We start from the raw sequence: 14,479 nt of genomic DNA, 5'->3' as shown, positions 1-14,479 counted from the left end.
CTGGGATGAAACCTACTTGGTCAGGATGGATGATTGTTTTGATGTGTTCTTGGATTCGGTTAGCAAGAACTTTATTGAGGATTTTTGCATCAATATTCATAAGGGATATTGGTCTGAAGTTTTCTATCTTTGTTGGGTCTTTTTGTGGTTTAGGTATCAGAGTAATTGTGGCTTCATAGAATGAGTTGGGTAGAGTACCTTCTGTTTCTATTTTGTGGAATAGTTTGTGAAGAACTGGGATTAGATCTTCTTTGAAGGTCTGATAGAACTCTGCACTAAACCCATCTGGTCCTGGGCTTTTTTTAGTTGGGAGACTATTAATGACTGCTTCTATTTCTTTGGGGGATATAGGGCTGTTTAGATCATTAACCTGATCTTGATTCAACTTTGGTACCTGGTATCTGTCTAGGAACTTCTCCATTTCATCCAGGTTCTCCAGTTTTGTTGAGTATAGCCTTTGGTAGAAGGATCTGATGGTGTTTTGGATGTCTTCAGGATCTGTTGTTATGTCTCCTTTTTCATTTCTGATTTTGTTAATTAGGATGCTTTCCCTGTGCCCTCTAGTGAGTCTGGCTAAGGGTTTATCTATCTTGTTGATTTTCTCAAAGAACCAGCTCCTTGATTGGTTGATTCTTTGAATAGTTTTTCTTGTTTCCACTTGGTTGATTTCACCCCTGAGTTTGATTATTTCCTGCCGTCTACTCCTCTTGGGTGAATTTGCTTCCTTTTGTTCTAGTGCTTTTAGGTGTGTTGTCAAGCTGCTAATGTGTGCTCTCTCTAGTTTCCTTTTGGAGGCACTCAGAGCTATGAGTTTTCCTCTTAAAAATGCTTTCATTGCGTCCCATAATTTTGGGTATGTTGTGGCTTCATTTTCATTGAACTCTAAAAAGTCCTTAATTTCTTTCTTTATTCCTTCCTTGACCAAGGTATCATTGAGAAGAGTGTTGTTCAGTTTCCACGTGAAGGTTGGCTTTCTATTATTTATTTTGTTATTGAAGATCAGCCTTAGTCCATGGTGATCTGATAGGATGCATGGGACAATTTCAATATTTTTGTATCTGTTGAGGCCTGTTTTGTGACCAATTATGTGGTCAATTTTGGAGAAGGTACCATGAGGTGCTGAGAAGAAGGTATATCCTTTTGTTTTAGGATAGAATGTTCTGTAGATATCTGCCAGATCCATTTGATTCATAATTTCTGTTAGTTTCACTGTGTCCCTGTTTAGTTTCTGTTTCCATGATCTGTCCATTGGTGAAAGTGGTGTGTTGAAGTCTCCCACTATTATTGTATGAGGTGCAATGTGTGCTTTGAGATTTACTAAAGTTTCTTTAATGAATGTGGCTGCCTTTGTATTTGGAGCATAGATATTCAGGATTGATAGTTCCTCTTGGAGGATTTTACCTTTGATGAGCATGAAGTGTCCCTCCCTGTCTTTTTTTTTTTTTTTATATTTTTATTACATATTTTCCTCAATTACATTTCCAATACTATCCCAAAAGTCCCCCATAGCGCCCCCCACTTCCCTACCCACCCATTCCCATTCTTTTGGCCCTGGCATTCCCCTATATTGGGGCATATAAAGTTTGCAAGTCCAATGGGCCTCTCTTTCCATTGATGGCCGACTAGGCCATCTTTCGATACATATGCAGCTAGAGACAAGAGCTCCAGGGTTCTGGTTAGTACATCATGTTGTTCCAACAATAGGGTTGCAGATCCCTTTAGCTCCTTGGGTACTTTCTCTAGCTTCTCCATTGGGAGCCCTGTGATACATCCAATAGCTGACTGTGAACATCCACTCCTGTGTTTGCTAGGCCCCGGCATCGTCTCACAAGAGACAGCTATATTTGGGTCCTTTCAGCAAAATCTTGCTAGTGTATGCAATGGTGTCAGCGTTTAGAAGCTGATTATGGGATGGATCCCTGGATACGGCAGTCTCTAAATGGTCCATCCTTTCATCACAGCTACGAACTTTGTCTCTGTAACTCCTTCCCTGGGTGTTTTGTTCCCAATTCTAAGAAGGTGCACAGTGTCCACACTTTGGTCTTCATTCTTCTTGAGTTTCATGCGTTTAGCAAATTGCATCTTATATCTTGGGTATCCTAAGTTTTGGGCTAATATCCACTTATCAATGAATACATATTGTGTGAGATCTTTTGTGATTGTGTTACTTCACTCAAGATGATGCCCTCCAGGTCCATCCATTTGGCTAGGAATTTCATAAATTCATTCTTTTTAATAGCTGAGTAGTACTCCATTGTGTAAATGTACCATAATTTCTGTATCCATTCCTCTGTTGAGGGACATCTGGGTTCTTTCCAGGTTCTGGCTATTATAAATAGGGCTGCTATGAACATAGTGGAGCATGTGTCCTTTTTACCGGTTGGGACATCTTCTGGATATATGCCCAGGAGAGGTATTGCTGGATCCTCCGGTAGTACTATGTCCAATTTTCTGAGGAACCGCCAGACTGATTTCCAGAGTGGTTGTACAAGCTTGCAATCCCACCAACAATGGAGGAGTGTTCCACTTTCTCCACATCCTCGCCAGCAACTGCTGTCACCTGAATTTTTGATCTTAGCCATTCTGACTGGTGTGAGGTGGAATCTCAGGGTTGTTTTGATTTGCATTTCCCTGATGATTAAGGATGTTGAACATTTTTTCAGGTGCTTCTCTGCCATTCGGTATTCCTCAGGTGAGAATTCTTTGTTCAGTTCTGAGCCCCATTTTTTAATGGGGTTATTTGACTTTCTGGAGTCCACCTTCTTGAGTTCTTTATATATATTGGATATTAGTCCCTTATCTGATTTAGGATAGGTGAAGATCCTTTCCCAATCTGTTGGTGGTTTTTTTGTCTTATTGATGGTGTCTTTAGCCTTGCAGAAGCTTTGTAGTTTCATGAGGTCCCACTTGTCAATTCTCGATCTTACAGCACAAGCCATTACTGTTCTATTCAGGAATTTTTCCCCTGTGCCCATATCTTCAAGGCTTTTCCCCACTTTCTCCTCTATAAGTTTCAGTGTCTCTGGTTTTATGTGAAGTTCCTTGATCCACTTAGACTTGACCTTAGTACAAGGAGATAGGAATGGATCGATTCGCATTCTTCTACATGTTAACAACCAGTTGTGCCAGCACCATTTGTTGAAAATGCTGTCTTTCTTCCACTGGATGTTTTTAGCTCCCTTGTCGAAGATCAAGTGACCATAGGTGTGTGGATTCATTTCCGGGTCTTCAATTCTATTCCATTGGTCTATTTGTCTGTCACTATACCAGTACCATGCAGTTTTTATCACAATTGCTCTGTAGTAGAGCTTTAGGTCCGGCATGGTGATTCCACCAGAGGTTCTTTTATCCTTGAGGAGAGTTTTTGCTATCCTAGGTTTTTTGTTATTCCAGATGAATTTGCAGATTGCACTTTCTAATTCGTTGAAGAATTGATTTGGGATTTTGATGGGGATTGCATTGAATCTGTAGATTGCTTTTGGCAAGATAGCCATTTTTACAATGTTGATCCTGCCAATCCATGAGCATGGGAGATCTTTCCATCTTCTGAGATCTTCTATAATTTCTTTCTTCAGAGACTTGAAGTTTTTATTATACAGATCTTTCACTTCCTTAGTTAGAGTCACGCCAAGATATTTTATATTATTTGTGACTATTGAGAAGGGTGTTGTTTCCCTAATTTCTTTCTCAGCCTGTTTATTCTTTGTGTAGAGAAAGGCCATTGATTTGTTTGAGTTAATTTTATATCCAGCTACTTCACCGAAGCTGTTTATCAGGCTTAGGAGTTCTCTGGTGGAATTTTTAGGGTCCCTTATATATACTATCATATCATCTGCAAAAAGTGATATTTTGACTTCATCTTTTCCAATTTGTATCCCTTTGATCTCCTTTTGTTGTCGAATTGCTCTGGCTAGGACTTCAAGTACAATGTTGAATAGGTATGGAGAAAGTGGACAGCCTTGTCTAGTCCCTGATTTTAGAGGGATTGCTTCAAGCTTCTCACCATTTACTTTGATGTTGGCTACTGGTTTGCTGTAGATTGCTTTTATCATGTTTAGGTATGGGCCTTGAATTCCTGATCTTTCCAAGACTTTTATCATGAATGGGTGTTGGATCTTGTCAAATGCTTTTTCCGCATCTAACGAGATGACCATGTGGTTTTTGTCTTTGAGTTTGTTTATATACTGGATTACGTTGATGGATTTCCATATATTGAACCATCCCTGCATCCCTGGGATGAAACCTACTTGGTCAGGATGGATGATTGTTTTGATGTGTTCTTGGATTCGGTTAGCAAGAACTTTATTGAGGATTTTTGCATCAATATTCATAAGGGATATTGGTCTGAAGTTTTCTATCTTTGTTGGGTCTTTTTGTGGTTTAGGTATCAGAGTAATTGTGGCTTCATAGAATGAGTTGGGTAGAGTACCTTCTGTTTCTATTTTGTGGAATAGTTTGTGAAGAACTGGGATTAGATCTTCTTTGAAGGTCTGATAGAACTCTGCACTAAACCCATCTGGTCCTGGGCTTTTTTTAGTTGGGAGACTATTAATGACTGCTTCTATTTCTTTGGGGGATATAGGGCTGTTTAGATCATTAACCTGATCTTGATTCAGCTTTGGTACCTGGTATCTGTCTAGGAACTTGTCCATTTCATCCAGGTTCTCCAGTTTTGTTGAGTATAGCCTTTGGTAGAAGGATCTGATGGTGTTTTGGATGTCTTCAGGATCTGTTGTTATGTCTCCTTTTTCATTTCTGATTTTGTTAATTAGGATGCTTTCCCTGTGCCCTCTAGTGAGTCTGGCTAAGGGTTTATCTATCTTGTTGATTTTCTCAAAGAACCAGCTCCTTGATTGGTTGATTCTTTGAATAGTTTTTCTTGTTTCCACTTGGTTGATTTCACCCCTGAGTTTGATTATTTCCTGCCGTCTACTCCTCTTGGGTGAATTTGCTTCCCTTTGTTCTAGTGCTTTTAGGTGTGTTGTCAAGCTGCTAATGTGTGCTCTCTCTAGTTTCCTTTTGGAGGCACTCAGAGCTATGAGTTTTCCTCTTAAAAATGCTTTCATTGCGTCCCATAATTTTGGGTATGTTGTGGCTTCATTTTCATTGAACTCTAAAAAGTCCTTAATTTCTTTCTTTATTCCTTCCTTGACCAAGGTATCATTGAGAAGAGTGTTGTTCAGTTTCCACGTGAAGGTTGGCTTTCTATTATTTATTTTGTTATTGAAGATCAGCCTTAGTCCATGGTGATCTGATAGGATGCATGGGACAATTTCAATATTTTTGTATCTGTTGAGGCCTGTTTTGTGACCAATTATGTGGTCAATTTTGGAGAAGGTACCATGAGGTGCTGAGAAGAAGGTATATCCTTTTGTTTTAGGATAGAATGTTCTGTAGATATCTGCCAGATCCATTTGATTCATAATTTCTGTTAGTTTCACTGTGTCCCTGTTTAGTTTCTGTTTCCATGATCTGTCCATTGGTGAAAGTGGTGTGTTGAAGTCTCCCACTATTATTGTATGAGGTGCAATGTGTGCTTTGAGCTTTACTAAAGTTTCTTTAATGAATGTGGCTGCCTTTGTATTTGGAGCATAGATATTCAGGATTGATAGTTCCTCTTGGAGGATTTTACCTTTGATGAGTATGAAGTGTCCCTCCCTGTCTTTTTTAATGACTTTGGGTTGGAAGTCAATCTTATCAGATATTAGAATGGCTACTCCAGCTTGTTTCTTCATACCATTTGCTTGGAAAATTGTTTTCCAGCCTTTCATTCTGAGGTAGTGTCTATCCTTTTCTCTGAGATGAGTTTCCTGTAAGCAGCAAAATGTTGGGTCTTGTTTGTGTAGCCAGTTTGTTAGTCTATGTCTTTTTATCGGGGAGTTGAGTCCATTGATATTAAGAGATATTAAGGAAAAGTAATTGTTGTTTCCTGTTATTTTTGATGTTAAAGTTGGCATTATGTTCTTGTGGCTGTCTTCTTTTAGGTTTGTTGAGGGATTACCTTCTTGTTGTTTCTAGGGCGTGGTTCCTGTCCTTGTATTGGTTTTTTTCTGTTATTATCCTTTGAAGGGCTGGATTCGTGGAGAGATAATGTGTGAATTTGGTTTTGTCGTGGAATACTTTGGTTTCTCCATCTATGTTAATTGAGAGTTTGGCTGGGTATAGTAGCCTGGGCTGGAATTTGTGTTCTTTTAGTGTCTGTATAACATCCGTCCAGGATCTTCTGGCTTTCATAGTCTCTGGTGAAAAGTCTGGTGTAATTCTGATAGGCTTGCCTTTATATGTTACTTGGCCTTTTTCTCTTACTGCTTTTAGTATTCTATCTTTATTTAGAGCATTTGTTGCTCTGATTATTATGTGTCGGGAGGTATTTCTTTTCTGGTCCAGTCTATTTGGAGTTCTGTAGGCTTCTTGTATGTTCATGGGCATCTCTTTCTTTAGATTTGGGAAGTTTTCTTCTATAATTTTGTTGAAGATGTTTGCTGGTCCTTTGAGTTGAAAATCTTCATTCTCATCCACTCCTATTATCCGTAGGTTTGGTCTTCTCATTATGTCCTGTATTTCTTGGATGTTTTGAGTTAGGATCTTTTTGCATTTTACATTTTCCTTGATTGTTGTGCCGATGTTCTCTATGGAATCTTCTGCACCTGAGATTCTCTCTTCCATCTCTTGTATTCTGTTGCTGATGCTCGTATCTGTGGTTCCAGATTTCTTTCCTAGGGTTTCTATCTCCAGTGTTGCCTCATTTTGGGTTTTCTTTATTGTGTCTACTTCCCTTTTTAGGTCTAGTATGGTTTTGTTCATTTCCATCATCTGTTTGGATGTGTTTTCCTGTTTTTCTGTAAGGACTTCTACCTGTTTGATTATGTTATCATGTTTTTCTTTAAGGATTTGTAACTCTTTAGCAGTGTTCTCCTGCAATTCTTTAAGGGATTTTTGTGCTTCCTCTTTATTGTCTTCTGCCTTTTTATCAGTGTTCTCCTGCATTTCTTTAAGTGTGTTATTAAAGTCCTTCTTGAAGTCCTCTATCATCATCAGGAGATATGCTTTTAAATCCGTGTCTAGCTTTTCCGGTGTGTTGGGGTGCCCTGGACTGGGCGAAGTGGGGGTGCTGGGTTCTGATGATGGTGAGTGGTCTTGGTTCCTGTTAGTAAGATTATTACGTTTACCTTTCGCCATCTGGTAATCTCTGGGGTTAGTTGTTATCGTTGTCACTATTTAAAGATTGGAGCAGAAGCTGTGTTCCACTCACCAGCAGTCCCAAAATCCTGCGGCGGGGGTCGTGGGTAGCTGGCGGGTGTCAGGCAACCCTGCGCTCCCGCTACCCCGGCGCTGATCTGGCCGGATGAGGCCTGTGGCCCTACTCAGGCCGGTTTCTGCTTCCCTAACTAATGCAGTCTCAGGTCCCGCGCAATTGGATTGGAGCAGAAGCTGTGTTCCACTCACCAGCAGTCCCAAAATCCTGCGGCGAGGGTCGTGGGTAGCTGGCGGGTGTCAGGCAACCCTGCGCTCCCGCTACCCCGGCGCTGATCCAGCCGGATGAGGCCTGTGGTCCTACTCAGGCCGGTTTCTGCTTCCCTAACTAATGCAGTCTCAGGTCCCGCGCAATTGGATTGGAGCAGAAGCTGTGCTCCACTCACCAGAAGTCTTAAGATCCTGTGGCGGGTGTTGTGGGTAGCTGGCGAGTGTCAGCAGACCCTGCGCCCCAGCTGCCCAGGTGCTTTTCTGACCAGAAGAGGGTTGTGGCCCTATGTAGGCCGGATTTCTCTCTCCCCAACCAGAGCAGTCTCAGGTCCCGTGTGATTGGACTGGAGCAGAAGCTGTGTTCCACTCACCAGCAGTCCCAAAATCCTGCGGCGGGGGTCTTGGGTAGCTGGCGGGTGTCAGGCAACCCTGCGCTCCCGCTACCCTGGCGCTGATCCGGCCGGGTGAGGCCTGTGGCCCTACTCAGGCCGGTTTCTGCTTCCCTAACTAATGCAGTCTCAGGTCCCGCGCAATTGAATTGGAGCAGAAGCTGTGTTCCACTCACCAGCAGTCCCAAAATCCTGCAGCGGGGGTCGTGGGTAGCTGGCGGGTGTCAGGCAACCCTGCGCTCCTGCTACACTGGCGCTGATTCTGCCGGGTGAGGCCTGTGGCCCTACTCAGGCCGGTTTCTGCTTCCCTAACTAATGCAGTCTCAGGTCCCGCGCAATTGGATTGGAGCAGAAGCTGTGTTCCACTCACCAGCAGTCCCAAAATCCTGCGGCGGGGGTCGTGGGTAGCTGGCGGGTGTCAGGCAACCCTGTGCTCCCGCTATTCTGGCGCTGATCCGGCCGGGTGAGGCCTGTGGCCCTACTCAGGCCGGTTTCTGCTTCCCTAACTAATGCAGTCTCAGGTCCCGCGCAATTGGATTGGAGCAGAAGCTGTGTTCCACTCACCAGCAGTCCCAAAATCCTGCGGCGAGGGTCGTGGGTAGCTGGCGGGTGTCAGGCAACCCTGCGCTCCCGCTACCCCGGCGCTGATCCAGCCGGATGAGGCCTGTGGTCCTACTCAGGCCGGTTTCTGCTTCCCTAACTAATGCAGTCTCAGGTCCCGCGCAATTGGATTGGAGCAGAAGCTGTGCTCCACTCACCAGAAGTCTTAAGATCCTGTGGCGGGTGTTGTGGGTAGCTGGCGAGTGTCAGCAGACCCTGCGCCCCAGCTGCCCAGGTGCTTTTCTCCCTCCCTGTCTTTTTTAATGACTTTGGGTTGGAAGTCAATCTTATCAGATATTAGAATGGCTACTCCAGCTTGTTTCTTCATGCCATTTGCTTGGAAAATTGTTTTCCAGCCTTTCATTCTGAGGTAGTGTCTATCCTTTTCTCTGAGATGAGTTTCCTGTAAGCAGCAAAATGTTGGGTCTTGTTTGTGTAGCCAGTTTGTTAGTCTATGTCTTTTTATCGGGGAGTTGAGTCCATTGATATTAAGAGATATTAAGGAAAAGTAATTGTTGTTTCCTGTTATTTTTGTTGTTAAAGTTGGCATTTTGTTCTTGTGGCTGTCTTCTTTTAGGTTTGTTGAGGGATTACCTTCTTGTTGTTTCTAGGGCGTGGTTCCTGTCCTTGTATTGGTTTTTTTCTGTTATTATCCTTTGAAGGGCTGGATTCGTGGAGAGATAATGTGTGAATTTGGTTTTGTCGTGGAATACTTTGGTTTCTCCATCTATGTTAATTGAGAGTTTGGCTGGGTATAGTAGCCTGGGCTGGAATTTGTGTTCTTTTAGTGTCTGTATAACATCCGTCCAGGATCTTCTGGCTTTCATAGTCTCTGGTGAAAAATCTGGTGTAATTCTGATAGGCTTGCCTTTATATGTTACTTGGCCTTTTTCTCTTACTGCTTTTAGTATTCTATCTTTATTTAGAGCATTTGTTGTTCTGATTATTATGTGTCGGGAGGTATTTCTTTTCTGGTCCAGTCTATTTGGAGTTCTGTAGGCTTCTTGTATGTTCATGGGCATCTCTTTCTTTAGATTTGGGAAGTTTTCTTCTATAATTTTGTTGAAGATGTTTGCTGGTCCTTTGAGTTGAAAATCTTCATTCTCATCCACTCCTATTATCCGTAGGTTTGGTCTTCTCATTGTGTCCTGTATTTCTTGGATGTTTTGAGTTAGGATCTTTTTGCATTTTACATTTTCCTTGATTGTTGTGCCGATGTTCTCTATGGAATCTTCTGCACCTGAGATTCTCTCTTCCATCTCTTGTATTCTGTTGCTGATGCTCGTATCTATGGTTCCAGATTTCTTTCCTAGGGTTTCTATCTCCAGTATTGCCTCATTTTGGGTTTTCTTTATTGTGTCTACTTCCCTTTTTAGGTCTAGTATGGTTTTGTTCATTTCCATCATCTGTTTGGATGTGTTTTCCTGTTTTTCTGTAAGGACTTCTACCTGTTTGATTATGTTATCCTGTTTTTCTTTAAGGATTTGTAACTCTTTAGCAGTGTTCTCCTGCAATTCTTTAAGGGATTTTTGTGCTTCCTCTTTAGTGTCTTCTGCCTGTTTAGCAGTGTTCTCCTGTATTTCTTTAAGTGTGTTATTAAAGTCCTTCTTGAAGTCCTCTACCATCATCAGGAGATATGCTTTTAGATCCGTGTCTAGCTTTTCCGGTGTGTTGGGGTGCCCTGGACTGGGCGAAGTGGGGGTGCTGGGTTCTGATGATGGTGAGTGGTCTTGGTTTCTGTTAGTAAGATTATTACTTTTACCTTTCGCCATCTGGTAATCTCTGGGGTTAGTTGTTATCGTCACTGTTTAAAGATTGGAGCAGAAGCTGTGTTCCACTCACCAGCAGTCTCTAAATCCTGCGGCGGGGGTCGTGGGTAGCTGACGGTACCCCGGTGCTGGTCCAGCCGGAAGAGGCCTGTGGTCCTACTCAGGCCGGTTTTCTGCTTCCCTAACTAATGCAGTCTCTGGTCCCGCGTGCAATTGGATTGGAGCAGAAGCTGTGTTCCACTCTCCAGAAGTCTTAAGATCCTGTGGCGGGTGTTGTGGGTAGCTGGCGAGTGTCAGCCGACCCTGCGCCCCAGCTGCCCGGGTGCTTTTCTGACCGGAAGAGGCTTGTGGCCCTATGTAGGCCGGGTTTCTCTCTCCCCAACCAGAGCAGTCTCAGGTCCCGCGTGATTGGACTGGAGCAGAAGCTGTGTTCCACTCACCAGCAGTCCCAAAATCCTGCGGCGGGGGTCGTGGGTAGCTGGCGGGTGTCAGGCAACCCTGCGCTCCAGCTACCCCGGCGCTGATCCGAAGGTGGAGAATTTATCGAATTTTCTTGGGAGCTCTTGGGCCAGCCAGCCTGGAATGCAGGACAGAGCCTGAACACCAGCGCGGCCGAGCTCCTGCAGCCTAGCTCCGCCAGCCGAACTCCCGACTCCAGCTCCGGGAGAGCTCTTTCTGAGCCTCGAATTAGCATTTTCTTAATGTGTAACTTCAAAGGGTTTTTGCTATTTTGAAATTTTAAAAATATACTTACTGATAAAATAATTTCTCTCCTAGAGATACTGGTCTTTTTTCAGTAAACGTATAGTTAGACAATGTACACAGATATATAAAGCATTTTAAATACTCTCTCACTTGTCAGGTGGTATCATATAAGAGCTTTTGAATGTATTTCTTAATGATTCATTTTTAATATTTTGTGTTCTTTTATTGTGATTAATTCCAATATTTTGTATGTTTTGAAACAATTTAGTATTCCACAGTAGATATAGGATCCTCAATTATGGATAGAATCAAATATTCATTAACATATTTTTAGGGTATGAAAGGATATGAATATAAAAGTTGTACAATTTTTATGTATTATTTGATTCTCAAAATACTCAATATTATTAATATGTTTGATGTATAAAATGTATTTAAATAATAAATATTTAAGGGAAAAACTAAATAACAAACAAAAACAAAACAAGGAGGTGCAGAAGATAGCAAATAGACAAGGAAGAAGTTAAAAGGATGTGTTAGTCCATTTTTCTTGGTAAGAGACATGGAAAAAATATGTTAAATATGTTAAATTATTCAAACTATTACCTATATCAGACTATTTTTCAATTTACTTACTTATATACAATGCAAAAATGATCTTTATTTCTGCCGAGTGAAGGTTCTGGAGTTGTATTATCATGTGATTCATTTTCTCCCTGTTCTGACAGGTACACATGCTAGACTCTCCACCAGGCACACACGCTTTGAGGAACAAGTTTATAACATTCCAATCCGCATCAATGATGGGGGGCAGCCACCCATGGAAGGGATTGTCTCCTTACCAGGTAGGTACCTTGTAAAGGTGATGTAGGATATCGGGTACCATGTGCAGCTTAAGAAATGCTTGTCTTTAAATTGGGATTTTGCAACTATTCACTTAAAAAGGTAACCTATGGAACCCTGTTCTGCTTTTTAGTTACTTTCTGCCGGTGTGTGGAAGGAAGCTGTTTCCGGCCAGCAGGCAGACAGGATGGGATACCCACTGTGGGCATGGCAGTTGGTATACTTCTGACCACATTTCTGGTCATTGGTAAGTATGACTTTTCAGAGCCAAGGTTTCCTGTCCCCAGCCTCAGATGTGAGCTCATCATGCCATCTCTAGGGGTGCTCTGGGGGTTTCTTGCCTTGGGTACCAACCAAGAATACAAGTCACCAGTCAATCACATCAAAGTATCCTGGTTGAGAATACTGTGTCAAAGCTCCCATCTTCCTGTCATTTCCTTGCTTGGATTTTCATGCTGACATTTATACCAGAAGGCTCTTTATTAACCAGCCATTCTTTATTGTAGCAAATGTCTAAGACAATCAACATTTTAAAAAAGTTTCTATTTGGTTCATGGCTTCAGTAATTTCAGAGGTCCACGATTGACTGGCCTGTTGCTTGGGGGTCCACAGGAAGATAGTACTTTATTGAGGAAAGCTGCTCACCTCCCTTTTGGGAACAAATGAGAGAGGGAGCGGGAAGGGGCTCAGGTCCTACTGTTCCCTTTCAGGGTACAGTCTTCAAGCTGTCTAGGGGAGGTCATCTGTTGATAATGCTGAATTGGGAACATTTGAAGGCCATTTAAGATTGTAACCATATCAAACTTTACACACAAATTGCTGCATTTTGGGCCAAGTTACCAAGCTCTTATGAAGGAGAAAGAAATTAGTCTCTATGACCTGCTGTGTCAGGCACTGAGTTTATTAGAACTGATATCATGATGGGCAAGGCCTGCATTGACCCTCTACCCCTGTTGGAATAGGGAGGGGTAGGCTGTGAAATGAAGATTCTGTGACACCTGAGATGTTGCCGAGTTTCCCTTTGAGTTATTTTCATAACTCTGGCCTCTGCTTCTTTACAACCTGGAGTAATTTCACAGCATCATGGCTTTGACTCTTCCCCTAGCTGGAGAGCAGTCTTCTGTCATGCATGAAGAGCAGCTGGCCTCCTTGAGAACGCTGTCTGCTGCATGTGAGCGACCCTTCTTTTGAGAGGGACTTGCTCTGTAGTCCAGACTGGCCTTGAACTCAGGCAAGCTCCCAGCCTCAGAGCTAGATTTTGAGATATTGTTTACTTTATGCCTTTTATTGTTTTTCCTACCCACCTTGAGAAGATTGAGTTTATGTGCCACATTGAAATTTTTTCATACAGCCTCATTCCCATGATCCTACTCTAAGTTAAAGAATGGGCAGTTTTGAGGATATATAGAAATAGAATTGACAGGGCTATTTTTGTTTTGTGCCCTTATTCTTTTCGAATGGGGGCATGTGAATAATCACAAGATTGTCAGCAAGTGTCTGAATGTCTAGTCTTCTTGGCTATGGTGCCTTCTGTAAGCTTATTGATGACCAATTTCCTTACAGTAACTCCACACTTTTCCTAGTGGGCTCTGACAGTTGAGATTAGTGCTACAAAGCACAGTGTAGTCCTGTAAGAGTTCCAAGAAGTAAGAGAAACCAGAATGAGTAGGCAGGCCACTGAAGGTCCCTCAGGAGAGGCTGGCACTGCGGGGAAGGTCCCCAAGCTGCGCATTTGACAACTGCTCAACCAGTAAGCTGCATGCTGAGCCCTTGCTGTGAAGTTAAAATTGTTTCAACATCAATTTTAAATCATAAACAATTCATATTTGGTAGGTACAATGAAAGTAGACTAGGTAGGTGGGCAGGTCTAGATAACTCCCTGGTTATGATTAGACGTTTTTCTCTAGGGAAGAAAAACTAGAATCAATGTTTGGGTAGATACGTGGTTCAGACAGACTTATTTCCACATTCTTTTCCCTCCGAGGAGTTATAGCACTGGCTCCTCTACTCCCTATTGCCAGCCTCCAGGTTAGTTATAACTTTGGGCTTCCTATATACTCATAACAAATGACCTCTTTACTTATCCAAGAGAGCCAATGCCCAGAGCTCTATACTCACTAGAACAGCGTAGCACTGTTTACACAAATGGTGGTTCACAAGTCATTCCCCACTCCTACCCTATAAGTGACTATGTTAGGACATCTGAAGACTGTGCTTGTTTGACCCTGCATTTTCTCTTTTCAGGTATAATTTTAGCAGTTGTCTTCATCCGCATAAGGAAAGATAAAGTTGAAAATCCGCAGTCCCCTGAGAATAAACCTCTGAGAAGCTGAATTTGAAAAGAAATGGTCAAGTCTGTGCACCAAGCACTATATCAATGCCTCAGCTGTTTAATTTCATCCAAAATGTGAACTATAATTGGTAGAGTTTATGCATCATGGGCTATATCTGGTCCCCAGCTGTTTAATCTCATAATTTCATCCAAAATGTGAACTGTAATTTCTCTGATGGCATGCCCTTCTTGTCCTGCAACATTTTATGCTACTTAGATATTTTATGTTCTGCAGACATTAGAGTTATTCTCCATTTCCCCATAACATTTTCCTCCTTTACAAAAGCCTTAGCTTTATAACTTGAACCTTCCCCTCTGGGCAGGAAGAGGAGCTGAGTACACACCCTGTGTGTTGTTGCTTCAGAGACATAGCTATT

At 42.3% G+C, this 14,479-nt stretch overlaps 1 protein-coding gene across 2 annotated transcripts in view; it reads left to right on the top strand.

Annotated features, from left to right (window-relative positions):
* Cdh17 (cadherin 17) overlaps positions 1–14,103 on the top strand; it is a 65,464-nt gene extending 51,361 nt beyond the window's left edge. For both annotated transcript variants that reach the window (XM_021161068.2, XM_085838491.1), the window contains 3 exons: positions 11,656–11,772; positions 11,904–12,017; positions 14,015–14,103. In XM_021161068.2, coding sequence (XP_021016727.1) covers positions 11,656–11,772; positions 11,904–12,017; positions 14,015–14,103 — 320 coding nt within the window. The remainder of the gene's footprint in view (positions 1–11,655; positions 11,773–11,903; positions 12,018–14,014) is intronic.
* Positions 14,104–14,479: the final 376 nt, after the last annotated feature.

This window comes from Mus caroli, unplaced genomic scaffold (assembly GCF_978045245.1).
Source record: "Mus caroli unplaced genomic scaffold, Mus_caroli_1 scaffold_6, whole genome shotgun sequence".
Taxonomy (NCBI): Eukaryota; Metazoa; Chordata; class Mammalia; order Rodentia; family Muridae; genus Mus; species Mus caroli.
The sequence above is the reverse complement of the archived record's forward strand: the minus strand, read 5'-3'. Positions and strand labels throughout refer to the sequence as shown.